We start from the raw sequence: 27,161 nt of genomic DNA on the forward strand, positions 1-27,161 counted from the left end.
ACACAAGAGACGCGCATAGCCGCATGCTTACTATGCCGAGCACATAAGTTCGGTCTGCGCACAACAGTGCGCGCATATCCCTGAGCGTGTACCAAACCTACGCGCACAACTTCGACGCACCAGAGCACATAACTAAGCCACCCGGGCCCTGTATTTTACGTGCGCAAGCCATGGCACCACCGGAGAAGATCCAGGATCCAGTTTCTCGAATAGTACGCCGGACCTCACGTCCTCCAGCAGGAGCCTCCCTCAAACGGGGCTCCCCAGGGACACAGCGCCTCTTAATTTAGACCCAGCATCTATCTCCTGGGTGGAATTCTTCAAAGGCCTGCATACCTTCGTCCACATGCAGCCGGGGCCTCCGATAACACGGCCACAACCTGTGCCAGAGGACCTCAACATCCCGGGACCCTCTATGCCTTGAGAAGTACCTCCACCACCCAGAAGCCCCACCTTCAGGGACACTGACAACTCAGATGAGGACTCAGAAACCCTGGAGGAAGGGGAACCCTCCCCCCCCCCCCCCCCCAGGGACCGAACCCCACCGAACCATGAGGTGTTTCTTCACCAAGGCGAGCTCCCAGACCTGGTCACACACAGCTTGAAAGAGCTCGCTATCGGGGCACCTAAGACGAATCCCCCTCCTAGAGGGACTCAGTCAGACCTCCAGTCAATTCCCACTGTTACAAGCCGTCCAGGAGCTAATTGACCTGGAATGGGAAGCCCCAGAGACAACGTTCAAAGGGGGGCGTGCCCTGGCAGCCATGTACCCTCTGGACCACACTGCGAAAGATCTCCTGGCATGTCCGAAAGTTGATGCCATGGTCTACACGGTCTCGAAGTGCACTACTATCCCAGTCGAGGGAGGAGCAGCACTCAAGGATGCCCATGACAGACTTCTGGAATCCAGCCTCAAAACAGTCTTTTGACGTGTCTGCTGTGCCGTGGTGACACACGCCTGCTTATCACAGACCAGAAACAACACTCCCAGGGAAGCCCTGGAACCAGCAGTATCATTCCTCACGGATGCTGCTTCTGATCTGGTGCGCACCGCAGGTAGAGGCGTGTCATCAGCCGAGGCGGCCAGAAGATAACTCTGGCTCGGAAGCTGGTCGGCCGATGAAACTGACAAGGAAGCCCTTCAAGGGAACCCTCCTGTTCAGAAGCGAACTAGAGAAGCTAGCCAACAAATGGGACAAATTCCCACTGCCGCGGGTACCGGAGGACAGGAATAAGAGAAACCAGCGACCCTTCCCCCGAACTTCTAGGGGCAGAGGATCACAGCACTTTAACCCATGCAGAAGCACATATCAAGCGACTTACCACGCAGGCAGGAGCCAGTCCTTTCGGAACAAGCACAACAAAAGGGCAGCTGGCTCGGGCCCAGGTCCCAGCCGCACCCCCCAATGAAAATCAGCCGACCTGTCCAAGGGAAGAAGCCATAGGAGGCAGACTTGCCCTATTCTACCAAAGATGGGTCGAGAGAACTTCGGACAAGTGGGTCCTAGCCATCATTCGAGAGGGATATTACCTGATTTTCCACCACATCCCTCTGGACAAGTTTGTGGAATCCGTCTGCCACGAACCCTCCAAGAGGACGGCAGTGGAAGCTTCACTGACCAGATTATTTGCTTTAGTGGCTATAACACCGGTGCCTTCACAACAAATAAATACTGGACACTATTCCATCTATTTTATCATTCCCAAGAAAGAAGGGACGTTCCGGCCCATCCTGGACCTCAAGACGGTCAACCACCACCTGAAGATTCCTCGCTTCCGCATGGCAACCCTACGCTCGGTCATAAGGGCGATACAACCGGGAGAATTCCTTTCATGCCTGGATCTGTCGGAAGCCTACCTGCTCATTCCGGTCATCAAGAGCATCAGTGTTTTCTACGCTTCACGATCCTAGACCATCACTACCATTCGGGTTCCGGGCACTACCATTTGGGTTACCCACAGCACCCCGGATGTTCACCAAAATCAGGGTGATAGTGGCAGCAGCAGCATTGAGGAAGGAAGGAATTCTCATACACCCTTATCTGGACGATTGGCTGATCAGGGCGAAATCCCCAGAGGAAAATCACCAGGTGACCAACAGAGTTAAAACTCTACTAAAGAGCCTCGGGTGGGTGGTCAACAAAAACAAGAGCTGTCTGCAGCCCTCCCAATCTCTAGAATACCTGGGAGTTTGGTTCGCACCAAACAAGACAAGGTGATCCTGACACCAACAAGGAGATCAAGACTGATGACCCAGTTGCGAACCCTTTTGAGCGAGCTTCGTCCCACAGCATGGGACTACCTCCAAATCCTCTGCCTCATGGCATCCACACTGGAAGTAGTGCCATGGGCAAGAGCACACATGAGACTCCTACAGTGCTCCCTACTATCACGATGGAACCCACTGTCCCAGAACTACACAGTTTGTCTCCAGCTCCCGTACAAACTTCGGACCCAACTACGATGGTGGTTACAAGAAGGCCATCTGAGCCAGGGAGTGAGGCTATCCTCACTGACCTGGATCCTGCTCACCACGGACGCCAGCCTACAAGGATGGAGAGCACACTGCCAGGAACTAACCGCCCAGGAACAAGGAAGAGTCTGGATGGAACATCAATCGCCTAGAAACACGGGCAGTCAGACTAGCCTGCCTATTGTTCAGTCACAGACTCCGAGACAAATCAGTCAGTCATGTCTGACAATGCCACAACAGTGGCCTACATCAACTGTCAGGGAGGAACCAGAAGCCAACAGGTGTCTCTGGAAATAGACCCCCTAATGTCGTGGGCGGAAGCGAACCTTCGAGAGAGCTCGGCCATCCACATCGCCAGGAAAGACAACATCGCTGCGGATTACCTCAGCAGAGAGTCTAGACCCAGGAGAATGGAGACTGTTGACCAAAGCATTCCATTTGATAGTAAACCGTTGGGGAACACCAACCATGGACCACCTGGCAAACGGGTCCAATGGCCAAGAGCCCAGCTTCTTCAGCCGCAGACGGGAACCTCAGTCCCAGGGAATCGATGCCCTGGTACAGACCTGGCCACAGGAAACTCTATTATATGCCTTCCCACCGTGGCCCCTATTGGGCGCAATTATCCACAAGATAGAACACCAAAAGGGCCAGTACTTCTAGTGGCCCCGGACTGGCCAAGAAGGCCGTGCTACGCAGACATGCGAAGGCTACTGACAGGGAGCCCTCTCCCGCTACCGCCACACAGGGATCTGCTCCAACAAGGGCCAATCCTCCATGGGACCCAGCTCGATTCTCTCTTATGGCCTGGCCATTGAGAGGACTCGCCTGAGGAAGAGCAGATACTCGGGGGCAGTAATTGACACCCTGCTATGAGCACGCAAGTTCTCCACATCCCTAACATACATAAGGATTTGGAGAGTATTCGAAGCCTGATGTGAGGACAGCGACATCATCCCACGCTTAGTCAAAATCCCCGCGATTTTGGAATTCCTGCAGAACAGCCTACAGAAGGGATTGCCTCTCAATTCCATCAAGGTACAGGTGGCCGCATTGTCATGCTATGGAACCAAGAGTGAGGACGGTAGCCTAGCCTCTCACCTGGATGTCTCCTGCTTCCTGAAAAGGAGTCAAGCAGATCCGACCATCCCTAAAGTGGCTGGTGCCTCTATGGAACATCAACCTGGTCCTAGACTTCTTAGCAGGAGCCCCCTTCAGACCTCTCCGCGGCCTGTCCCTCCAACTGTTAACATTGAAAACAGCCTTCCTCGTGGCAGTCTGTTTGGCCCGTCATATCTCCGAGCTACAAGCACTGTCCTGCCGGGAACCGTTCCTCAGACTCACTGTGGTAACCATCCAGTTACGCACGGTCCCTTCCTTCCTCCCCAAAGTGGTTTCTCACTTCCATCTCAACCAAACCATCTCGCTACCTTCGCCAGATGAACATAAGACGGAAGAATCTCGCCGTCTGCGCCACCTCAACGTCGGCAGACTCCTAGTCCGATACCTATAAAGGTCAGAATCCGTACGAAAGACGGACCATCTATTCGTCCTTCATAGCGGGAAGAAGCAAGGGGAAGTGCCCTTGCGAGCAACCATAGCCCGCTGGAACAAAGAAGTTATCAAGGCGGCCTACATAGAAGCAGGCAAGCCGTCACCTTTACAAGGCAAGGCCCATTCCACTAGAGCCCAGGCAGTGTCCTGGGCGGAAACCAAGATGCTGTCACCCGCCGAGATCTGTCTGGTGGCGACATGGTCCTCCATCCACACCTTATCCAGGTTCTACTGCCTGGATGTTCAGGCTAGAGAGGACACAGCATTTGCAAGGGTAGTACTAAGTGGGCCACGGGCAGCCTCCCACCCGGTTCGGGAGTAGCTTTTATACTTCCCATTGGTCCTGAGTCCATCTGCTACACGCTAGGAAATGGGAGAAATTACTTACCTGATAATTTCGTTAGCGTAGACAGATGGACTCGGCATCCCACCCACGGCTGCCGTCATTCGTGGAATTGTCGGGCGACATCCCCGTGAGCGAGTTATTCATGGGTAAGCCAAGCTTTTCCTCCAATTAGGACACCCATCCTACCAGGTGTCGACGTTTCTTGGTTGAGGGCACTGGCGGTCTCCAGCTATAACCAATTCAACCAGTCCTAGTTAATCAAGTTATTTAGTCACACATATATCCACAATTGCTTTTCGAGGAGAATACTGAAGAGCTGCACTTCCTGCAGGGGTATATGTACAAGGACTGATGTCAGATTGAAATCTGATCAGTCTCCAACTGCTATCAGGAGTACACTATACCCATTGGTCCTGAGTCCATCTGTCTACACTAAGGAAACGAAATTATCAGCGGGCCGATACAGTAAAAAACTCAGGAGAACGGGCGAGCGCCCGCTCTCCTGGCGTGCACACATGCCACTCTCCTGTGCGCGTGATTCAGTAAATAAACTTATTTAAATTAGGCCCGGCGGTAAAAAGAGGCGCTAGGGACACTAGCACGTCCCTAGTGCTTCTTTTCGGACAGGAGCGGCGGCTGTCAGCGGGTTTGACAGCCGACGCTCAATTTTGCCGGCATCTGTTCTCAAACCCGCTGACAGCCATGGGTTTGGAAACCGGATGCCGGCAAAATTGAGCGTCCGGTTTTCGAGCCGCGAGCCCATTTTAAATTTCTTTTTTTCTCTTTTAAACTTTCAGGACCTCCGACTTAATATCGCCATGATATTAAGTCGGAGGGTGCACAGAAAAGCAGTTTTTACTGCTTTTCTGTGCACTTTCCCGGTGCCCGGAGAAATTAGTGCCTACCTTTGGGTAGGCGCTAATTTCTGAAAGTAAAATGTGTGGCTTGGCTGCACATTTTACTTATTGAATTGTGCGGGAATACCTAATAGGGCCATCAACATGCATTTGCATGTTGCAGGCGCTATTAGGTTTGGGGGGGTTGGACGCACGTTTTGGACGCGCTATTACCCCTTACTGAATAAGGGGTAAAGCTAGCGCGTCAAACGTGCGTCCAAATGCTGGCTAACAGTCCGTCGGAGCGCACTGTACTGTATCGGCTCGCAGGTAAGTAATTTCTCCATTGCCATTTGGCCAGCCCTGATTCCCTTTTTTAAAATGGTCAATCATTCATGTTCTATTTTGTAACTTTCATGTTCTTCTTTAACAAATTCCTGTTTGGATTAAAATCCAATACATGTCCTTTTATTTTAACTTTTTTTGGACAGTGGGGAAGGGTATCTTTCTGGTATGGTGTGTTTTTAGCTGCACCTGTTTTCCTGCTTGAGTTTCTTCCTCGTATTGGAACTTGATACTTTATTAAATGCACAGCATTTGGATAAAAATAGTTCGAGAGCAGGTGGACGGTAATATAAGCACAGGTACACCATTTTGGTTTTATAAGGATCTTCCCCATCTCCTTTAAAAAAAAAAAAAAAAAAAAAAAAAAGATTTGTGTGAATGGATAAGAGGTCAGGTTCACACTCTTGAATAGACATGACCAGTATAATTCTAGCTTATTGTTGCAGTCTTGTTTGAATTCAAGTTAAACACATGCACTAATAAGTAACCAGTTTGCTGCTGCTTGTCTTCTGACAAGAGATGGATAGAGTTACTGCCAGCACAGTTCTGGTTCTTTTTGAGCACTGCCTCTTGGTGTCTCAAGTTGCCAATGTTACAATCCCAAATACTTTGGTGAACAGAGTACCTGTTCATACAGGAACTATATTGTTGTGCAGCCTCATTCCTTCCTATGGGTGTGGAGCAGGATTAAAGCATACTTATTATATGGGTTCTAATTGTGGATGCCTAATTGGCTTGAATAGCAAGGACTTTTTCAGGGGGAAAAAAGCTTCTCTGCTGATGTACATGACAGAACATAATATTTCACAGGTGTTGAGAGCTTATAAGTTAAGAGTAATATTCTCCATGCTTTCAAAGAATTTCCTTTTGATGTTGTCTGTGCTTTTTCTCTTTGTTCCCACTTGAAGTGGCTTATAGCGTGTATGTATTGAATAAAAACTGCCATCAAAAGTTTTGGATATTAGTTGGAATATCTGCTGCAGCAAATTTAAAAAAAAAAAAAAAAAAAAAAAAAAAAAAGTCTTGCCATTCTTGTCACTAAAACACTTTTCACTAGATTTTCGAAGGAAAATTTTGTACACAAGATCCTGGTTTCATTTGTTGTGGGTATTCTGATAGTAAATATAACATCACACAAAAACCTCACCAAAAGGATTTTCATCTACCCAATAAATAAAGAGTTCAGATAGCTTACTGCAAATCTATGCTCACTATTCCGGCTTCAATCAATCTAAAAAAATCTCCTTAAAAACTTAGTACCCTATACAAATAATTTTATTAACACTATCTTGAAATCTTATCAGGAAACCCTGTTCCTCAAAAATGCCCATTACAAATTTCAAAACAAGTTCCGATGTGGTCCAAGTTTTGCAAATTTGCTAGTGCATGCAAATTTTCTCTCATGCATATTCATTGTGAATATCCTGAAAAGCCGATTGGCTGGGGGGTCCCCAGGACAGGGTTGGGGACCACTGCACTAGAGGATGGTGTTCTTCATGTAGAGTTTCTGCGCGTAGAGTTTCCAAACTGCGGGCTCTGTCTTGCCAGGAACTGTTCCTGCGAGTGTCTCCGGGGGCTGTCCAGCTGCAAACCAAGGTGGAACCAGACTACTGACGCTAACCTTTAAAAAGGAGATAGAGCAGCTTTTAAACTAGAACAAAGGGGAAAGCAGACAGTCACTCAGCAGTGCATGGTTCGGAGAGAGGTATCTTCAGAGGATACTAATGATGCATTAGAATTAGGGCATCCCGACAGTGAGGTTCCAATAATAAGAAAAGTAGTCCAAGTGCCTGTAACTAAAAACTCACCTGAGCTAAAAAATTCTAATTTATCCCTATCAATTAAAAAGCAGAATGAAAATACAAAGAAAAAACAAACTTTGAAATGTTTGTATGCTAATGCCAGAAGTCTAAGAAGTAAGTGGGAGAATTAGAATGTATAGCAGTGAATGATGACATAGACTTAATTGGCATCTCAGAGACATGGTGGAAGGAGGACAACCAATGGGACAGTGCTATACCGGGGTACAAATTATATCGCAATGACAGAGAGGAGCACCTGGGAGGCGGTGTGGTGCTTTATGTCCGGGATGGCATAGAGTCCAACAGGATAAACATCCTGCATGAGACTAAATGCACAATTGAATCTTTATGGGTAGAAATCCCTTGGTGTCGGGGAAGACTATAGTGATAGGAGTATACTACCGTCCTCCTGGTCAAGATGGTGAGACTGACAAAGAAATGCTAAGAGAAATTAGAGAAGCTAACCAAATTGGTAGTGCGGTAATAATGGGAGACTTCAATTACCCCAATATTGACTGGGTAAATGTATCATCGGGACACGCTAGAGAGATAAAGTTCCTGGATGGAATAAATCTAATTCTCAGTGGAGAACAGGATTTGGTGAGAGAGGTAACGGTGGTGGGGCCGCTTGGCAATAGTGATCCTAATATGATCAAATTTGATTTAATGACTGGAAGAGGGAGAGTAAGCAAATCCACGGCTCTCGTGCTAAACTTTCAAAAGGGAAACTTTGATAAAATGAGAAAAATAGTTAGAAAAAAACTGAAAGGAGCAGCTACAAAAGTAAAAAGTGTGCAAGAGGCATGGTCATTGTTAAAAAAAAAAAAAAAAAAACAAAAACAAAAAAAACCAAACAAAAACCATCCTAGAAGCACAATCCAGATGTATTCCACACATTAAAAAAGGTGGAAAGAAGGCAAAACGATTACCGGCATGGTTAAAAGGGGAGGTGAAAGAAGCTATTTTAGCCAAAAGATCTTCATTCAAAAATTGGAAGAATGATCCAAGAGAAGAAAATAGGATAATGCATAAACGTTGGCAAGTTAAATGTAAGACATTGATAAGACAGGCTAAGAGAGAATTTGAAAAGAAGTTGGCCGTAGAGGCAAAAACTCACAGTAAAAACTTTTAAAAATATATCCGAAGCAGAAAGCCTGTGAGGGAGTCAGTTGGACCGTTAGATGATTGAGGGGTTAAAGGGGCACTTAGAGAAGACAAGGCCATCGCGGAAAGATTAAATGATTTCTTTGCTTCGGTGTTTACTGAAGAGGATGTTGGGAAGGTACCCGTACTGGCGAAGGTTTTCATGGGTAATGATTCAGATGGACTGAACCAAATCACGGTGAACCTAGAAGATGTGGTAGACCTGATTGACAAACTGAAGAGTAGTAAATCACCTGGACCGGATGGTATACAGCCCAGAGTTCTGAAGGAACTAAAAAATGAAAAAATTTGTAACCTATCATTAAAATCATCCATTGTACCTGAAGACTGGAGGATAGCTAATGTAACCCCCATTTTTAAAAAGGGCTCCAGGGGCGATCCGGGAATCTACAGATCGGTTAGCCTGACTTCAGTGCCAGGAAAAATAGTGGAAAGTGTTCTAAACGTCAAAATCACAGAACATTTAGAAAGACATGGTTTAATGGAACAAAGTCAGCATGGCTTTACCCAAGGCAAGTCTTGCCTCACAAATCTGCTTCACTTTTTTGAAGGAGTTAATAAACATGTGGATAAAGGTGAAACAGTAGATGGTAGTGTACTTGGATTTTCAGAAGGCATTTGACAAAATTCCTCATGAGAGGCTTCTAGGAAAAATAAAAAGTCATGGGATAGGTGGCGATCTCCTTTCGTGGATTACAAACTGGCTAAAAGACAGGAAACAAAGAGGATTAAATGGACAATTTTCTCAGTGGAAAGGTGTGGGCAGTGGAGTGCCTCAGGGATCTGTATTGGGACCCTTACTTTTCAATCTAACTAGATAAATGAGCCCTGACCGACGTGCCGCAAATGCGCAGTAGAGAGCAGCTCTACTGCGCATGTGCGGCACAGAGAACTCTGAGCAACAGAGGGGAGGAGGAAAGGGCAGGGAGCCGCCGCTCCGATATGTTAACAGCCTGAGCCCGTCCCTCCTCCTCCACTGCCGGGGGGGGGGGGGGGGGAGTAGGGAGGGACTGCTGGACTGTCACGCACAGGGACAGGAGGAGGAAAGAAGAGTCGCCGAGCAAGAGACTGACGTGCTGCGAAGGGGGCCTTACTCCTTACCTCCAGCTGAACAGATTATTTGAAGCAGCTGCAGCAGGAGCACAGCGAAGACAACAGAAGGAGAAGATCTGAGTCAGCCCGCCCCACCCCCTGAGTCCTGCAGATAAGGAGAAGCCAAGTAAACATGGGGGGGGGGGGGGGGCTCTCAGCAAAGCAGAGCAACAAAAGTGAAAGCCAGAGCCATGCTCCCTCCTCCCTCTCAAGTCCGTGAGCGGATTTCTTAAAGGCACAGGTCTCCCAGAAAGAGAGCAAAGCAAGCCTTTACTTTGATGCAGCTCCAGCACTGCTCTCTGCATCAATGGCAGGGGGGAAGAAAATTAGAAACAAAAAGTTTCCAATAAGGGCCAAGAGTAACAGACTGCCGTGCCACAAGGGAAGGAGTGAGTCACATAGAGTAGTGACTGAGAGGGGACGGGAGGGGTTGAGAGTGAGGGATGGGATTGGGAGAGGGTGGGGAGTGACTGAGGAGGGAGTGGGAGTGAGAATGAGGGAAGGGGAAGTGAGAGTGAAGGAAGGGGGTTTCAGTGAGAGGGGAGGGAGGCAGTGGGAGAAAGAGGGTGAATAAGACTGAGGGAAAGGAGTTTGAGTGGGGGCAGGGGAAGGAAGGAAGGGGGGTGAGTGACCGAGGGGAAGAGGGAGTGAGGGAGAAGAAATGAGGAAGAGTGCCGTTTCCAAAAACCAAACCGAAAAAAATGTTTTAATGTAGCCCGTTGTTACGGGCTTAACGGCTTGTATATTTATAAATGATCTGGAAAGAATTACGACGAGTGAGGTAATCAAATTTGCAGATGATACAAAATTGTTCAGAGTAGTTAAATCACAAGCAGATTGTGATAAATTGCAGGAAGACCTTGTGTGGCTGGAAAATTGGGCATCAAAATGGCAGATGAAATTTAATGTGGACAAGTGCAAGGTGGTGCGTATAGGGAAAAATAACCCATGCTATAGTTACACAATGTTAGGTTCCATATTAGGTGCTACTACCCAAGAAAGAGATCTAGATGTCATAGTGGATAACACATTTAAATCGTTGCTCAGTGTGCTGCGGCAGTCAAAAAAGCAAACAATGTTGGGAATTATTAGAAAGGGAATGGTGAATAAAATGGAAAATGTCATAATTTTCCAGCCTCACAAGGTCTTCCTGCAATTTATCACAATTTTTCCTAGAAGCCTCTTATGAGGAACTTTGTCAAATGCCTTCTGAAAACCCAAGTACACTACATCTACAGGTTCACCTTTATCCACATGTTTATTAACTCCTTCAAAAAAGTGAAGCAGATTTGTGAGGCAAGACTTGCCTTGGGTAAAGCCATGCTGACTTTGTTCCATTAAACCATGTCTTTCTATATGTATGTTTAGAATACTTTCCACTATTTTTCCTGGCACTGAAGTCAGGCTAACTGGTCTGTAGTTTCCTGGATCGCCCCTGGAGCCCTTTTTAAATATGGGGGTTACATTAGCTATCCTCCAGTCTTCAGGTACAATGGATGATTTTAATAACAGGTTACAATGAATTCCAGAGCTTAACTGTATGCTGAGTGAAAAAGAATTTGCTTCGATTTGTTTTAAATGAGCTACATTAAAAATGATGGCAGAAAAGGACCAAATGGTCAATCCAGTCTGCCCAGCAACTTATGGTAGTATCTGCTGTGCCGTGTGAGTTATCCCCATGCTTATCAGTTCCCAGACTGTAAAAGTCAAGGCCCTCATTCATTGCTTTTGAATCCAGTTCCCCATTAGTCCCATGCTTATCAGTTTCCCAGACCGTAAAAGTTGGGGCCCTTAGTTGCTGTACGAAACCAATTCCTTCTTCCTCCTGCCGTTGAAGCAGAGAGCCATGATGAACTTGCATCAACAGTATCAAGGCTTATTGGTTAAGAGTAGTAACCACCGCACCAGCAAGTTACCCACATGCACTCTTTTTTTTTCATTTCCATCCTTTAGCCTTTAGGGATCCAGAGTATTTATCCCATGCCTCTTTGAATTCTGTCACTGTTTTGGTTTTCACCACCACCTATGGAAGGGCATTCCAAGCATCTACCACCCTCTCCATGAAGAAATATTTCTGATGTTAGTTCCTCCCTGGAGTTCAATTTCGTGACCCCTAGTTGTACTGATTTCTTTCCAATGGAAAATGTTTGTACATCATTAAAACATTTCAGGTATCTTAAGGTCCATATTATATCACCTCTGCGCCTCATCTCTTCCAGGGTATACATATTCATGTCCTTCAGTCTCTTAGGTTTTCTGATACTGACCTCACACCATTTTGGTAGCCCTTCTCTGGACTGCCTCCATCCTGTCTCCATCCCTTTTGTGATAAGGGCTCCAGAACTGAACAGAGTACTCCAGGTGAGGCCTCACCAAAAATCTGTTCAGGGGCGTCACCACCTCCTTTTTTCTTACTGGTTATTCCTCTTTATGCAGCCCAGCATTCTTCAGGCTTTAGATATCGCCCTGTCACATTGCTTCGCCATCTTCAGATCACCAGACACTATCTTGATATCATCTGCAAATAGACAAACTTTACCTTCTATCCCTTCCACTGTGTCACTCACAAAGATAACTGAACAGAACCGGTCCCTATACTGATCTCTCTGGCATTCCACTTAACATGGCTCTCTCTTCAGAGAAGATTTTATTTACCATTACACACTGTCTCCTATCGATCAACCAGTTTGTAATCCACGTTACCACCTTGGCGCTCACTTCCAAGCTTCTCATTTTGTTCACAAGGCTCCTATGTTATAATTTCCTTGTTATAAATGTTCAGTGTATTAGACAAAGGAAACATTTTTCCTACATCTTCTGTTTTAATGTAAACCGGTTTGATTTGTATATTATACAAGAATATCGGTATATAAAAATTAAAAATAAATAAATAAATATGTGGGATGGTATCAAAAGCTTTGCTGAAATCCAAGCAGATGACATCGAGCACTCTTCCTCGATCTAATTCTCTAGTCACCCAATCAAAATAATCAATCAGATTTGTCTGACAGGACTTTCCTCTGGTGAATCCATGCTGCCTTGGGTCCAGTAACTTACCGGATTGTAGGTAGTTTAATGTCCTTTTAGTAGCGTCTCTATTAATTGTCAACCACCGAGGTTCGGCTAACCAGCCTATAGTTTCCAGCCTTCTCTCTGCTACCACTCTTATGAAGCAAGACCTCAACTGTTCTTCTTCAATCTCACGGCATCACTCCCAGTTCCAGGGATCTGTTGAACAAGTTATTCAGTGGACCCACCAGGATATCTCTTGAGTTCTCTTAGTATCCTGGGATGTACTTTATCCAGCCCATGGATTTGTCCACATTCAGTTTTCCTAGCTCTTCCCATACATACTCTTCTGTAAAAGCAGTTTTGTCTAGCCCATTCCCTTCTGTGGTCTTGTCAACCAGCTTCTCCAAGGTCGTCTTTAGTGAACATTGACCTGAAGTATTTGTTTAATATTTCCGCCATTTCCTTGTGTGTCTCGGCACATTGCTCCTTGACACCTTTTAGTTTCACTATGCCACTTCAGGCTTTCCTTCGTTCTCTTATATATCTGAAAAATGTTTTATTATCTCTCTATATCTTTGGCAATCCTTTCTTCCACTTGTCCTTTTACTTTTCTGATTTCTTTCTTTGTCTCCCTCAATTTCACCAGGTATTGTTCCCTGTGTTCCTCTTCGTTGGGATCCTTTATACCTCCTGAACATTGATCTTTTTGCCTTTGTTTACAGCTGTCTCCTTTGAGAACCAAATTGGCTTCTTTTTCCTTGCACTTTTGTTTACTTTTCTAACATATAGATTTGTTGCCTTTGTAATAGCTCCTTTTAATTTAGCCTGTTCCATCTTGTCCATTTTCTCCCTTTTCTTCTAATTCTTCCTCCAGGTTCATCCCCATTTTGTCAAAGTTCATATTGTTGAAATTCAAAACTCGGGTCTTTGTGTGACTTCTTTGCATCTAACTCTGCTTCATTTCTTTCATAGAAGTTAGTTGCCACTTGGTGTGGCTGGGAGTGACTCTACGGGTGTGCAAAAGAGGGAACCCCATATTGGTCACCGTATCAAAGTATCATGTTTTTCTCTTCCTAGATACAAGTTAACAGTTGATTGACTTTGAATATAGTGCTCCAGAAGCAAACTTTAAAAGGGGGCCGTGCTTTGGTGGGTCTGTGTATCCCTTGGATCCGGTGGCAAGGGAATAGTTGTGTTTCCCGAAGATGAATGAGCTGGTGTGTTCTGTGACCAAGCGGATCATCATTCCGGTGGAAGGAGGGGCAGCTCTGAAGGATACATAGGATAGGAGAATTGAAGCAGGCCTTTGAAGCCATGGCGATGAATTTGCAAATTGCCTCTTGTTGCTCCCTGGTGGCTTGGGGGTCATCTGTCTCTTTAGGAGACTGATGGAGTGGAGTCGAATAGCAGAGCAGTGATGGAACTGGGAGCCACCACCTTAGCTGATGCGGGCTGTGACCTTGTTTGCACTGCCACCAAGGGGTGGCTTCCATGATAGTGGCTAGGCGTCAGTTGTGGCTGAGAAATTGGTCAGTGGAAACAATTTCTAAAACAAATCTCATGAGGTTACCCTTTAAGGGGTCTCTCTTATTTAGCAGTGAGTTTGAGAAAATGGCAAATAGATGGGGGGAATCCCAGTTCCCTCATTTGCCAGAGAATAAGAAGCTGGCATCATATCCTTTTGGGGCAAGGGGCTGCACTCGGAGACTAAAGGCATTTTTATCCCTATAGGGGAACTTCTACTCAGAGGTTTCGACCTTTTGGCCCAGAAAGCCTTGGAAGAATACAGGCTCTGGGAGCGGAGCACCTCAATTTTCACAATGAAATTGTGTGGGCAGGTGGTAGGCAGGCGTCTATCTCACTTTTATCATAGGTGGGTCCAGATCAGGTCTGAATGGGTCCTAGAAGTGATAAGAGAAGGCTATGCTCTAGAGTTTGTTTGCATTCCTCCGGGTGCCTTTATGGTCTCTCCCTGCAACTCTCTACAGAAGAGGGTGGCACTGGAGACTACCTTAGGGAAGCTGTTGGACTTAGTGTCATTCCTGTTCCCGAATTGCAAGAAAATATGGGCCACTATTCCATTTATTTTGTCATACCCAAAAAGGAGAGATCCTTTCAGCCATCCTGGATCTCAAAGGAATCAATTGATGTTTGAGGATGACTCATTTCCGTATGGAAACTGCATCCTGTAATAATGGCAGTGCAATTAGTAGAATTTCTCATGTCTCTAGATCTGATGAAGGCATATCTGCATATTCCCATTCTCCAGGAGCATAAACTGTTCCTGAGGTTTGCTGTTCTGTGATGTCATTAGTTTTAGGCCCTGCTCTTTGGGCTGGTGGCTGCTCCTGTGACCTTCTCCAAGGTTATGGTGTTTAGTAGCGGTGTCTTTGCGCAAGGCTAGCTTCCTGGTTTACCTGTATCTGGATGACTGATTGATTCGGGCCAGAAGCGTGGAAGAAAGTCTCCTGGCTTCACTCAAGGTAGTCTCATTACTGCAAGAATTAGGCTGGATGGTGAACTTTGCCAAGAGTAGATTACAGCCTTCTCAGATGCTGGAGTATCTCTGCGTTCCTTTCAGTATGAATCAGGTCAGAGTATTTCTGCCAGAGAATCACTTTCAGAAGTTGATGGCTCAAGTTCAAACCCTGAGAAGGGCTATTCACCTGACAGTGTGGCTTTATCTTCAGGTACTGGGTTTGATAGTAACTACCTTGGAGTTTGTCCCCTGGGCAAGAGCACACGTGCGGCCTCTTCAATATACATTGCTTTCCTGGACTACATGGTAAGGTTTCGTTTGCCATTAGTAGTGAGTGTTCACTTGCAGTGGTGGTTGCAGGCAGATTATCTCAGGAAAGGAATTTCCTTAGAGATGTCAGAATAGTTAATGCTCACGACAGATATGAGCCTTCAAGGTTGGGGAAATTCACTGTCAGGAATTGCTAGTGCAAAGTTGATAGAGCGCCGTGGAGCATCAATTGATTGGAAGCACATGCAGTTCGGCTGGTGTGTTTGAGGTTCACAGAGCGTCAAGAGGCTCGGGCGGTCAGGAATAATGTCTGACAATGCAACGACTGTGGCTTACGTCAATCAGGATGGAACCAAGCGCAAACAAGTGTCAGAGGTGATAGATGTGCTCATGGTGTGGACAGAGCAACATCTTCTAGACATATCTGCCTCCCACATTGCTAGGAAGGACAATGTAAGAGCCGGCTTTCTCAGCAGACAGAGCTTGGACCCAGAAGAGTGGGAGTTGTCGCTCGAAGCTTTTCAACTTGTTGCATGCTGAGGTCACCTGTCTGATTTTCTGGTGACCTCAACCAATGCGAACGTTCCACAGTTCTTCGGTCACAGAAGGGATACAAAAGCTCTGGGTATTGAGGATCTTGTTCCGGCATGGCCACTGATAGGTAGAATCATTCGAAAGATTGCAAGCCACGCAGAAATCATGCTTCTGGTGGCTCCAGATTGGCATACCACAGCCTCTGGGACCAATATACAAAGGCTGCTAGTGGGCAGTCCTCTCAGGCTGCTGCCCTGGAAGGATTTGTTGCAGCAGGGTCCCATTTTTATGATTTTACAGTTGGGCCCTTGAGAGAGCTCAGTTATCAAAGCATGGTTATTCTGCTACAGTGGTTTCTTTTTGCTCTGGACTAGAAAATTTTCTATATCTCTGGCTTATGTTATGTTAGTGTTTGGAGAGTTTTCAAGGCCTGGCGTGAGATTCTCAGCCTCTCAAAGTGGAAATAATATTAATTTTGGAATTTTTGCAGGAAGGATTGTTTAAAGGCTTGGCCCTTGACATCTTAAAGGTACAAGTGGCAGCTCTTGTTATAAGGGGAGAAACAATAGTGGGCCTTTGTCTTCCAATCTGTGTTTTAATTTTGAAGGGAATTAAGCATCTTCGTCCTCCTTTGCAGCTACCAGTGCCTTTGTGAAACATTAATCTGGTCTTCAATTTCTTGGCGAGTCCTACCTTTCGACCGCTAAGTAGCGTCTCCTTGAAGCTACTTATCTTGAAGACATTTTTTGTGGTGGCAATCTGTTCACCATGTCAGATTTCTGAGCTGCAGGCTCTTTCTTGCCATGAGCTGTTTCTGTTTTTGACTCCAGAGGCGGTACAGCTTCGGACTGCACCTTCCTTTTTGCCGAAAGTGGTTTGAGTTTCATTTGAATCAGTTTATTTCCCATGCCAGGCAGGAATAGAGATGAGTGACTGTTGTCTCTAGCATGCCTTGAATGTCAGGCGGCAGTACTTGGAGTTTACTAAACCTTTCAGGAAGTCTTGTTTGTGCTCCATGGTGGAGTTAAACAGGATAAACTGGTGATGCGGACAACTATAGTCCCCTTGGGTTAAGGAAGTCATTACTGTTGCCTATGGGGATGCTGGGATTCCTTTGCTGAAGCAGGTCAAACCGCATTCCACGAGGGCTCGGGTGGTATCGTGGACGGAGATTCAATTATTGTCTCCTGTTGAGATTTTCCGAGTAGTGACGTGGTCTTTACACATTTTTTCGAAACATTACCACGAGGATATTTGGACTCAGGAAGATGCAACCTTCGCACATGTGGTGTTGTCTGGACTGCAGGCAGCCTTCTACCCTGTTCGGGAATAGCTTTGGTACATCCCACTCATGTAGATTGTCCTGCCTGAGTGCAGAGGAAGGAGAAATTATTACTTACCTGAAAATTTCTTTTCTTCTAAGGAAGGCAGGTCAATCCACAACTCATCCTTTACTGCCGACTTGCCTTTTAGTTCATCCATGCGGACGATGCAGAGTGGTGTTCCTGTTTATTTGTTGAGGACTGGTAAGTGTTATACCCAGCCCCTAAGTGTAGTGAATGTTAATTATTTTACCTGTGCTCAGTGTTCCAAATTGGTTGGAAGCATGAGTGTTTGACTATTAAGTCATGCTCAAGTATAATCAGATTGTCCACAGTTTGGCTTTTCCAGAGTGTACTGGTGGGCTAATGTTGGGGCAGGGCTACTCTGTCAGCTTTACTCCATCTCCATCTACTGGTAGAGGTGCATAACCCACTCGTGTGGATTGGCCTGCCTTCCTTAGAGGAAAGGAAATTCAGGGTAAGTAGTAATTTCTCCTTTCTTCCTTCATGGCTGTCTAAAATTATCATCAGATACTTAATGAACATATTTGGATATAGGTTACAATTATGTCAGTGAAGTTGCTTAACTCTTATAGAAGACATGTAAACTAAGTGAGGTACTGTTTGCTCTTCACCATATTCTGGTTTTGTGTTCCAAGTAACCTATCTTCATTTCTTGAGTATTGTCCTAGAACCTAAATGGAATCAATTGTTAGCATGCTGCCCATGGAGATGGAGTCAGGTTTCAAAGCTGACTTAACCCTAGATATACTCCTGCAGTGACCTCAGCCATTCAGTATCTCTCAGTCTTCTAGCAGATGTGGATTGTGTCTCCTAAAGGGAACACAGTACTCTTTAGATGAGGAAAAGTTACCTTCAAATTTCTACTTTTAAATTGGAGAAGATCGAGCCCCGCTCTCCTAAGGGTCCCTCCCCCAGTTTGCTACCAACTGGGTCTGGTAGCAAACCGGCTACCAGACCCAGTTGCCTTGGTCTGGTAGCCGGTTTGCCAGCATGGACTTTGCTGCTGAAGCAGCTGAAAGGCAGCGGATGCAGGAAGCACAGTGCAGCGGTGATGGCCTATGCCCTCTCCCCCTGCAGCTGTACTCAGCTGGTAAGTGCTGAGCCCAGATAAGTAGAGAAGAACTCCTCTTATCCAGAGACATGGAAGGGCTTCGGTAAGTATTTCCTCTGGTCTTCTTGCTCGGCGCGCCGTACCGACGTCATTTCTGACCCCTGATAGAGCGAAGGGAGTATCTGAGCGGGTTGAGAGGCCCCCCCCCCCCCCCCCCCCCGATGGGCTAGGCGCCGCTTCAGGCTGGTGGGCACTCCATGTGGTGGGCTTCGACAGTGCCAACTTGCGCACAGTTTTGTTGCGGCGCCATTTTTCCCCATTGTCTGTTGGTACACACGGTGCAGGCCGGCCCTTGTGCGCCTAACACACGCATAACTGCGCACATAACTACACGCACAACTGACCGCTCAGATTTACCTGCTCTGAGGTGGACCTGTGCGTGCTCGAGAGGCACTATCCGGCTGAACGCGCAAGTTAGAGTATTATGACCCCGGCAGCAAAGAAGCTCAAACGACACTTCCTTTGTGCTTCCTGCCATATTAGGGCTGCACAGTCTGACCTAGAATCCTTCCTATGTCAGTACCGTGAGGAGGCCCAGGGAGGGCTGGATTCTCAGAACATTTCCAAGTCTGGCCCATCCCAGTTGGAGGACAAGTCAACCACGACTTCATCTGGTAGCACCCTGGACCTGAGGAATTCTGGGGCTGTGTGCTCCCGGAGAGAGGGCAGTTCCTTCTGGGCCAGTTATGGACCCAGTGGCCTTTTCTTGGTTGGAATTTTTTCAGGGCCTTTAAGCTTTTGTTCAGGCGCAGTCAGCCCTTGCCCCTGCCTGGCCTGGCCTGAGCCCCAGCTGGTAAGGTCTCGCTCTCCCAGCCCTGTCAGCATGCCTTAGGACATGCCTAGTCTCGCCAAGGGTATCCCTGTCAGGGACCCAGACACCACGGACACCGGGGATTCGTTGGAGGACGGGGAAATCCCTTTGGGCCTGGAACTATACCGGACCATGCTTCAATTTTTCCACAGAGATGAATTACTGGCCCTAGTCTCCCAGACACGGAACTCTGGGAGTTCTGGGCACGGACCCTATGTCTGAGCCAAAGAAGAACCCCATCCTGGTGTCTCTACGGAAAGCCTCTGGCTATCTCCCGATGCTTGAAGCCATCCAGGAGTTGATTGACCTGGAATGGGATGCCCCGGAAGCAAGTTTTAAAGGAGGTCAGGCCTTGGAGGTCTTGTACCCTCTGAACTCAGCGGTCAAGGAACGCCTGCATTTCCTGAAAGTGGACGCCCTGATCTGTGCCGTCTCAAAGCAAGCAACTATCCCAGTAGAGAGAGGAGTGGCCTTGAAGGATGCTCACGGCAGGTGGTTGGAATCCATCCTTAAGCATGCCTTTGAGGTGACAGCAATAACACTGTAGATTGCTTCCTGTTCTGCCCTGGTGGCTCACTTGTGTCCTTCCTGGCGGATGCAAGCTCGGACCTAGTGCGTAGCTCGACTAGAGTAGCCGCCTCAGTGGTGGCGGCCAGAAGACACCTATGGTTGTGAAATTGGTCAGCGGACGCAACCTCTAAGGCTAACCTCACAAAAATGCTTTTTAAAGGATCCCTCCTTTTCGGAAGCGAATTGGAGAAGTTAGCCAGTAAGTGGGTGGATCTCCAGTGCCCTGGCTGCTGGAAGATAAGAAAAAGAGGTCATAGTGCCCCTCACCCATGAGGGGTCGGGCCAGGAGCTCCCAGCGCTTCCGGTCCTACAGAAACTTGCCATTTCAGTCATCTCGGCTCTCGGGAAGGTCTGTCCTTTCGGAACAGACCAAAAAGAGGAACAGTTTCAGGCTCAGGTTAGACCCGAACTTCCCAGTGAAGTTTGGCTGACCCATCCACGGGTTAAGGAGATAGGAGGCTGACTATCCCTCTTCTATCAGCGGTGGGTCGAGATCATGACTGACAAATGGGTACTGGACATCATACAAGAAGGATACGCTCTGAAACTTCGCAGCATCCCTCAGGACAGATTCATGATGTCTCCTTGCCACTCCTAGTACAAGAAACTGGCAGTGGCATCCATACTGATAAGGCTCCTCAGACTGAGGGCTATAACTCTGGTACCTACACCCCAAGTAAATACGAGACTTTATTTCATCGTGCCCAAGAAAGAGGGTTCATTCCGACCCATCCTGGATCTCAAGAGCGTCAACCGTCATCTGCGGGTAATTCACTTCTGCATGGAAACTCTTCACTCCGTCATAATGGCAGAGCAACCGGGAGAGTTCTTAACCTCCCTGGACCTCTCGGAGGCCTACCTTCATATTCCAATCCATCAAGACCACCAGTGTTTCCTACGCTTTGCGGTACTGGTCTGCCATTACCAATTCCAGGTGTTGCCCTTCGGTCTGGCAACCACCCCCAGAACATTCTCTAAAATTATGGTGGCTGTGGCGGCGGCAGTGAGGAAAGAAGGGATCCTAGTGCACCCTTACTTGGACGACTGGCTGAACCGGGCAAAGTCGTTGGAAGAGAGCCTCTAGGTGACCTGCAGGGTCAGCTTTCTCCTCCAGGAAATCAGTTGGGTCTTGAACATGGACAAGAGCAGCCTCAAGCCCTCCCAGTCCTTAGAGTACCTGGGGATACGATTTGACCCCAAGCAGCACAAGGTCTTTCTCCCTCAAGGAGAAGGAAACTGATGGACCAAGTGTGTCGGTTAGTTCCACATCTGTTGGCACATTGTGTTCATTATCTCCAGGTCCTCGGCCTCATGGCATCAACCCTGGAAGTAGTATCATGGGCGAGGGCACACATGTGGCCTCTCCAACGCTCCCTGCTGTCACGCTGGAACCCACTGTCTCAAGACTACTCTATTCACTTCCACCTATCGAAGGAAGTATGCTCTCAGCTCCAGTGGTGGCTACAAGAAGTTCACCTAAGCAAGGGTGTAAGCCTGTCCCCGCTGAACTGGATCATCCTCACGACGGACGCAAGACTCCGGGGGTGGGGAGCTCACCGTCAGGAACAGACAACCCAGGGGCGATGGACCAAAGAAGAGATGAACTGGAACATAAACTTCCTGCAGTTCAGCCACAGGCTCCAGGGGCAAGCAATCTGTGTGATGTCTGACAACACAACAACGATTGCCTATTTCAACCGCCAGGTAGGAGCCAAAAGCCACCAAGTGTCTCTGGAGATAGACCCCCTTATGGAATGGGCGGAGTTCATCGTTCTGCAGATTTCGGAGTATTCATAAATCATTTTGGATGTCTTGGAATTCTCGGAGGGGAGAGGGAGGAAAGGATATACGGGGGGGGGGGGGGTAAGAGAGGGAGGGAAGGAGATGGGGGGAAAAAAGGGAGAGGAGTGAGCAGAGGGAGGTAATAGAGAGGTGGGGGTGGCCTACAGTCTGGAAAGTTCAGGTACCTCCCAAGTGATTGTATTATGTTTGTCTTTCAACCCTGTGGGTATTGCAGAGTTCCCATATGCACTGTGGACATTGTACATGTCTTATTTGAAATTAATAAAAAGCATTTACACAAAACCTACAAGGGATCTCTGCCTCCCACATCGCAGGAAAAGACAACGTCCGAGCAGACTTTCTCAGCAGGGAAAGCCTGGATCCGGGGGAATGGATGTTGTCGACCAGAGCAGTCCCCTTTGCCCCCCCCTGCACAGGAACCTTCTCCAACAAGGTCCGATTCTTCACAAAGACCCAATTCGATTCACTCTTTCGATCTGGCCCTTGAGAGGGCTTGCCTGACGAAGCGTGGATATTCGGCAGCTGTGATCGCCACTTTGCTCCGACCGCGGAAGTTCTCAACGTCCCTGGTGTACATACGTATCTGGAGAATATTTGAGGCCTGGTGCGAGGAATGCTGGGTATCCCCGTGAATGACCAAGATCCCCACGATTCTGGAATTTTTATAGGACGGCCTGGACAAAGGACTATCCCTCAACTCCTTGAAGGTCCAGGTGGCAACCCTCTCCTGCTTCAGGGCCAAGGTGAACGGAACCTGCCTGTCGGCACATCCGGACTTGGTCCATTTCCTAAAAGGGGTTAAACACCTCCGAACACCCTTAAAGTGGCCTATCCCCTTATGGAACCTCAATCCTAGTACTGGACTTTCTAGCAGGGCCTTCCTTCAGACCACTGTGCAGTCTGCGCTACGCATATTAACACCAAAGTCTGTATTCCTGGTGGAAATATGCTCAGCTCATTGTATCTCTGAACTACTGGCTCTGTTATGTTGGGAACCGTTCCTTCGGTTTACTCCAGGAACAGTGCAGCTTCGCACTGTCCCCTCCTTCTTACCAAAGGTAGACTCGGAGTTTCGCCTGAACCAATCCATGTCCTTACTGTCCTCGGATAGACACAAGGACATGGAAGACTACCAACTTCTTCGCCATCTAAACGTTGATAGACTTTTTAGTGCAGTATCTGGAATGTTCAGAACCAGTGTGCAAGACAGATCGCTTGTTTGTTCTTCATGGGGGAAAGAAACAAGGCGAAGCAGCTTTGCAAGCTACCATAGCTCGCTGGATCAAGGAAGAAATCACAGGAGCTACATAGAGGCAGGGAAGCCATTACCCCTCCAGGTTAAAGCTCATTCTACCAGGACCCAGGCAGTATCCTGGGCGGAAGCTAAGCTACTGTCTCCTGCTGACATCTGTAGAGCAGTGATGTGGTCCTCCTTACACACCTTCTCCAGATTCTATCGCCTGGGCGCTTAGGCCCAAGAGGACACAGCCTTTTCAAGGGCAGTGCTAACCGGACCGTGGGCAGCCTCCCGCCTTGTTCAGGAGTAGCTTTTGTACGTCCCATTGGTCCTGAGTCCATCTGGCTACATGCTAGGAAATGGAGAAATTACTTACCTGATAATTTTGTTTTCCTTAGAGAGACAGATGAACTCAGCATCCCACCCATGGCTGCCCATGAACATTACCAAGAAATCTCCCAGGAGGTGAATCTCGATTCCATGAGAGTGCAGGTAAGTCATCGCCTTATCCCCAGATCAGGGCATCTATAATGTGGCTGGGAACCAGCGCTTTCGTGTTTGAGAACAATTATGATCTCCAGTTTTTTAATCAAGTTTTAATCAAATATCAAGTTGTATCCATGTTCAAATTAAAATTTTCAATAGTATGTCCACAATGGCTTTGGAAGAGAATACTGAATGGCTGAGTTCACTGCAGGAGTATATCTAGGGTGACATCAGCTTTGAAACCTGTCTCCTTCTCCATCTGCTAGTAGGGGAGCACATAACCCATTGGTCCTGAGTTCATCTGTCTACACTAAGGAAAACGAAATTATCAGGTAAGTAATTTCTCCAATTGCTCTCTGCTTCGATGGGGACAAAAAAAGGAATTGGATTCAGACGACAGCCAACTCTGGGGCCCCAGCTTTTATGGTCCGGGGTACTGATATGCAAACATTAGGGAAAAAAGCACAGGACTGTTTCTATGGCCATTTCCAAAAGCAAAGCACATTAAAGCAGCATTGTTTGAATTATCATGAAGTCAGCTCACTTTGAAAATGTTGATAACAGTAATTTTGTTATGGGTTTGATTGTTGCTTGATTTTGATTGTAAATATTACTACCCTTAACCTAAGACTTGGGCGTAATCTGCACAGAACGGCATTTACTACCATAAGAAACTTGCTGGTTAGACTGGATAGACCATTTCGTCTTTTTCTGCTGTCATTACTATGTTACTGTCCATAAATCCTCTGGTGGCAGATCCTTCCTTGTTAACTCAAGGAGGTCTATATAATCCAAAATTTCCCCTTCTCTCAACTCAGTGGCCTGGATGTTGAGTGCTTGCTGATCACTCCTTTTTCCTTTCTCAAACAAGTTAGACATTATAATGTCTGCCAGAAAGCCAAGTCTAGGAGAGCTTATGCTTTAAGTGGAAGCAGTTCTCCTGGTATCAACATTTCTTGGATCTTTTTGCATGTGAGCCATGGGAACTACTCCAGTACTTGGTATTTCTTTCTTCTTTTGGTCTTTGCACCAGGGTTCAAGGTCACAAGGAGCAGCAGTTTTATTCAGTACATTTCCATTCTTTTAATTCAAAACACAAAATGTACAGTCTAGATATTTAAAAAAAAAAAAATTGTAACTTGCAATTACAAAGTGATGATTGCTGTTCTGTTAAGAAATAAGGGGTAATAGGACTGTAGAACTTGAAGAAGAAGCTTGAATCGATGTGTAAGGGGATGAGGATCCAGTGAAGAGAGTGAAGGATGGGAAATTCAGTATTTTTGGGACAAGACATTTTTTTGTTATAAATTATAGAGAAACAATGTGGAAAATGGGCCCAGCAAGAAGGTTACAGTGGTCGGCGTGAGTAGTGATTAGGATTTTGGATAAGAGAAGTAAAGACATTTTTTTAAAAACAAAGTCTTTAGATTAGTTTTGTAGTTGCATTAAACTAAACAAGCATACACACAGACATTCTTCATTTTATTTTTAACTTTTTTTTTCAGGTTTACAGATGAAAATAACCAAACTTAAGAAAGAACGATGTTTGTAAGTACCTATTCAATAATGAAAACCCTATACACCAAGGCAGATTTTCTGTTTTTACTTAGTACAGTGTGTTCTCCAGAAGGCAGTATCCTATTGTGGATTAGTAACTAGCTAAAATTAGGATTGAATGGTCATTTTCTCTCAATGGAGAAAGGAAAATAGTAGAAAGCCGCAGGGATCTGTACTGGTACTAGTGCTTTTTATTATATTTATAAATGATCTAGAAAAGGGACTTCATGAGTGATATGATCAAATTCTCAGATGACACAATTATTTAATTTAGATCATGGGCTGATTATGAGGAATTCTAAGAGGCTCTTGAGATTGGAGGAGTAGCCTACTGTTAGAGCAGTGGGCTATGAACCAGGGAAGCCATGGTTCAAATCCCTCTGCCACTTCGTGACCTTGGGCAAGTCACTATTCCCTCCATCCCCTCAGGTACATACATACAGGCCAATACAGTACGGTACTCTCAGCTGAGCGCACCGTTGGATGCGCATTTTCGACGCACTTCTATTACCCCATATACTGTAAGGGGTAATAGCACATGGAAAATGCGTGGCCAAACACCCCCCCCCCCCCCCCCCCCCCCCCCCCCCCGAAACTAATAGTACTCATAACATGCAAATGCGTGTTGATGAGCCTATTAGTTATTTGCCCGGAATACTGAAAGTAACGCCCTTGGGCAGGCGTTAACTTAGAAAGCACCGGGAAAAGTGTACAGTAAAACAGAAAAAAACTGCTTTTCTGTACACCCTCCGATTATTAAGTTGGAGGCCCAAAAAAAAAATAAATTCTGTTGGTCGGCGGGTTTGAAAATGGACACTTAATTTTGCTGGCGTCCATTTTCTGAACCCGTGGCTGTCAGCGTGTCAGCGGGTTTGATAACAGATACCGGTAAAATTTCCTAGCATGTAGCAGATGGACTCAGGACCAATAGGATATAGTGTGCTCCTGATAGCAGTTGGAGACTGATCAGATTTCAATCTGACGTCAGCCCTAGTATATATACCCCTGCAGGACGCCATGCTCTTCAGTATTTTCTGATAGAAAATACTACGTTATTCCAAATGCCAATGATGTGTCATATATTTACAACAACCCTCATTCGGGAGCCAAATGTTTACACTAGATTGTGTTACATTCTATTCACTTAGAAGTAATATGGGATTTGTAACCCATTATAAAGTGAATTGCTCACCACCGAATATATATAATCATCGGGTTTGTTATAAATTTACTTGAAAACACGTGTACCCAATAAGTTCTATTTTTTCTATTATAATAATAGAAATAATAATCTATTATAATAGAAATAATAATTATAATAATAATCTATTATAATAATAGAACTTATTGGGTACACGTGTTTTCAAGTAAATTTATAACAACAAAGGCCTGCTGGAGTAAAGCCGCGGCAGAACTGGAGCCCATCCCTGCAGTGAAGGAAGAAGTACTTTTTGGTAAGAGTTTGTGTGGGTGTAAATGAGTGTCTGGGTGAGAGCTTGTGTGTATGTGGGTGTAAATGAGTGCCTGGGTGAAAGCTTGTGTCTGTGGGTGTGAATGGGTGAGAGATGGTATGAATGGGTGCCTGGGTGAGAGAGCTTGTGTTTGTGGGTGTGAATAGGTGCCTGGGTGAGAGAGCTTGTGTTTGTGGGTGTGAATGGGTGAGAGATGGTATGAATGGGTGCCTGGGTGAGAGAGCTTGTGTTTGTGGGTGTGAATGGGTGCCTGGGTGAGAGAGCTTGTGTCTGTGGGTGTGAATGGGTGACAGATGGTATGAATGGGTGCCTGTGTGAGAGAGCTTGTGTTTGTGGGTGTGAATGGGTGCCTGGGTGAGAGAGCTTGTGTTTGTGGGTGTGAATGGGTGAGAGATGGTGTGTGTAGGTGTGAATGGAAGCCTGGGTGAGAGCTTGTGGGTGTGAATCGGTGCCTGTGTGAGAGCATTTGTGCGTGATTGAGAGCTTGTATATAAGAGAGCATGAGTGTGATTGAGAGAGAGACTGGTCAGGAAGATTTCCCCAGCCTACGAGGATGGGGAACACACTGCCAGGAGCTAACCGCCCAAGGGCAATGGAACAAAGAAGAATCGGGATGGAACATCAATCGCCTAGAAGCCCGGGCAGTCAGACTAACCTGCCTACTGTTCGGACACAGACTCCGAGACAAAGCGGTCAGAGTAATGTCGGACAACGCCATAACAGTGTCTTACATCAACCGTCGGGGAGGAACCAGAAGCCAACAGATGTCTCTGGAAATAGACCTCCTCATGTCATGGGCGGAAGCGAATCTTCAAGAGATCTCGGCCGTCCACATCGCCGGGAAAGACAACATCGCTGCGG

At 46.6% G+C, this 27,161-nt stretch overlaps 1 protein-coding gene across 7 annotated transcripts in view; it reads left to right on the forward strand.

The window, feature by feature from the left end:
• RBBP8 (RB binding protein 8, endonuclease) overlaps positions 1-27,161 on the forward strand; it is a 379,857-nt gene that overhangs the window by 64,660 nt on the left and 288,036 nt on the right. For all 7 annotated transcript variants that reach the window (XR_003854777.1, XM_029591118.1, XM_029591123.1 and 4 more), the window contains one exon: positions 24,777-24,819. Coding sequence is in view for 6 of the 7 variants with exons in the window: in XM_029591118.1 (XP_029446978.1) it covers positions 24,777-24,819 (43 nt within the window). In the remaining variant the exon portion in view is untranslated. The remainder of the gene's footprint in view (positions 1-24,776; positions 24,820-27,161) is intronic.

Source organism: Rhinatrema bivittatum, chromosome 2 (genome assembly GCF_901001135.1).
Source record: "Rhinatrema bivittatum chromosome 2, aRhiBiv1.1, whole genome shotgun sequence".
Classification (NCBI taxonomy): domain Eukaryota; kingdom Metazoa; phylum Chordata; class Amphibia; order Gymnophiona; family Rhinatrematidae; genus Rhinatrema; species Rhinatrema bivittatum.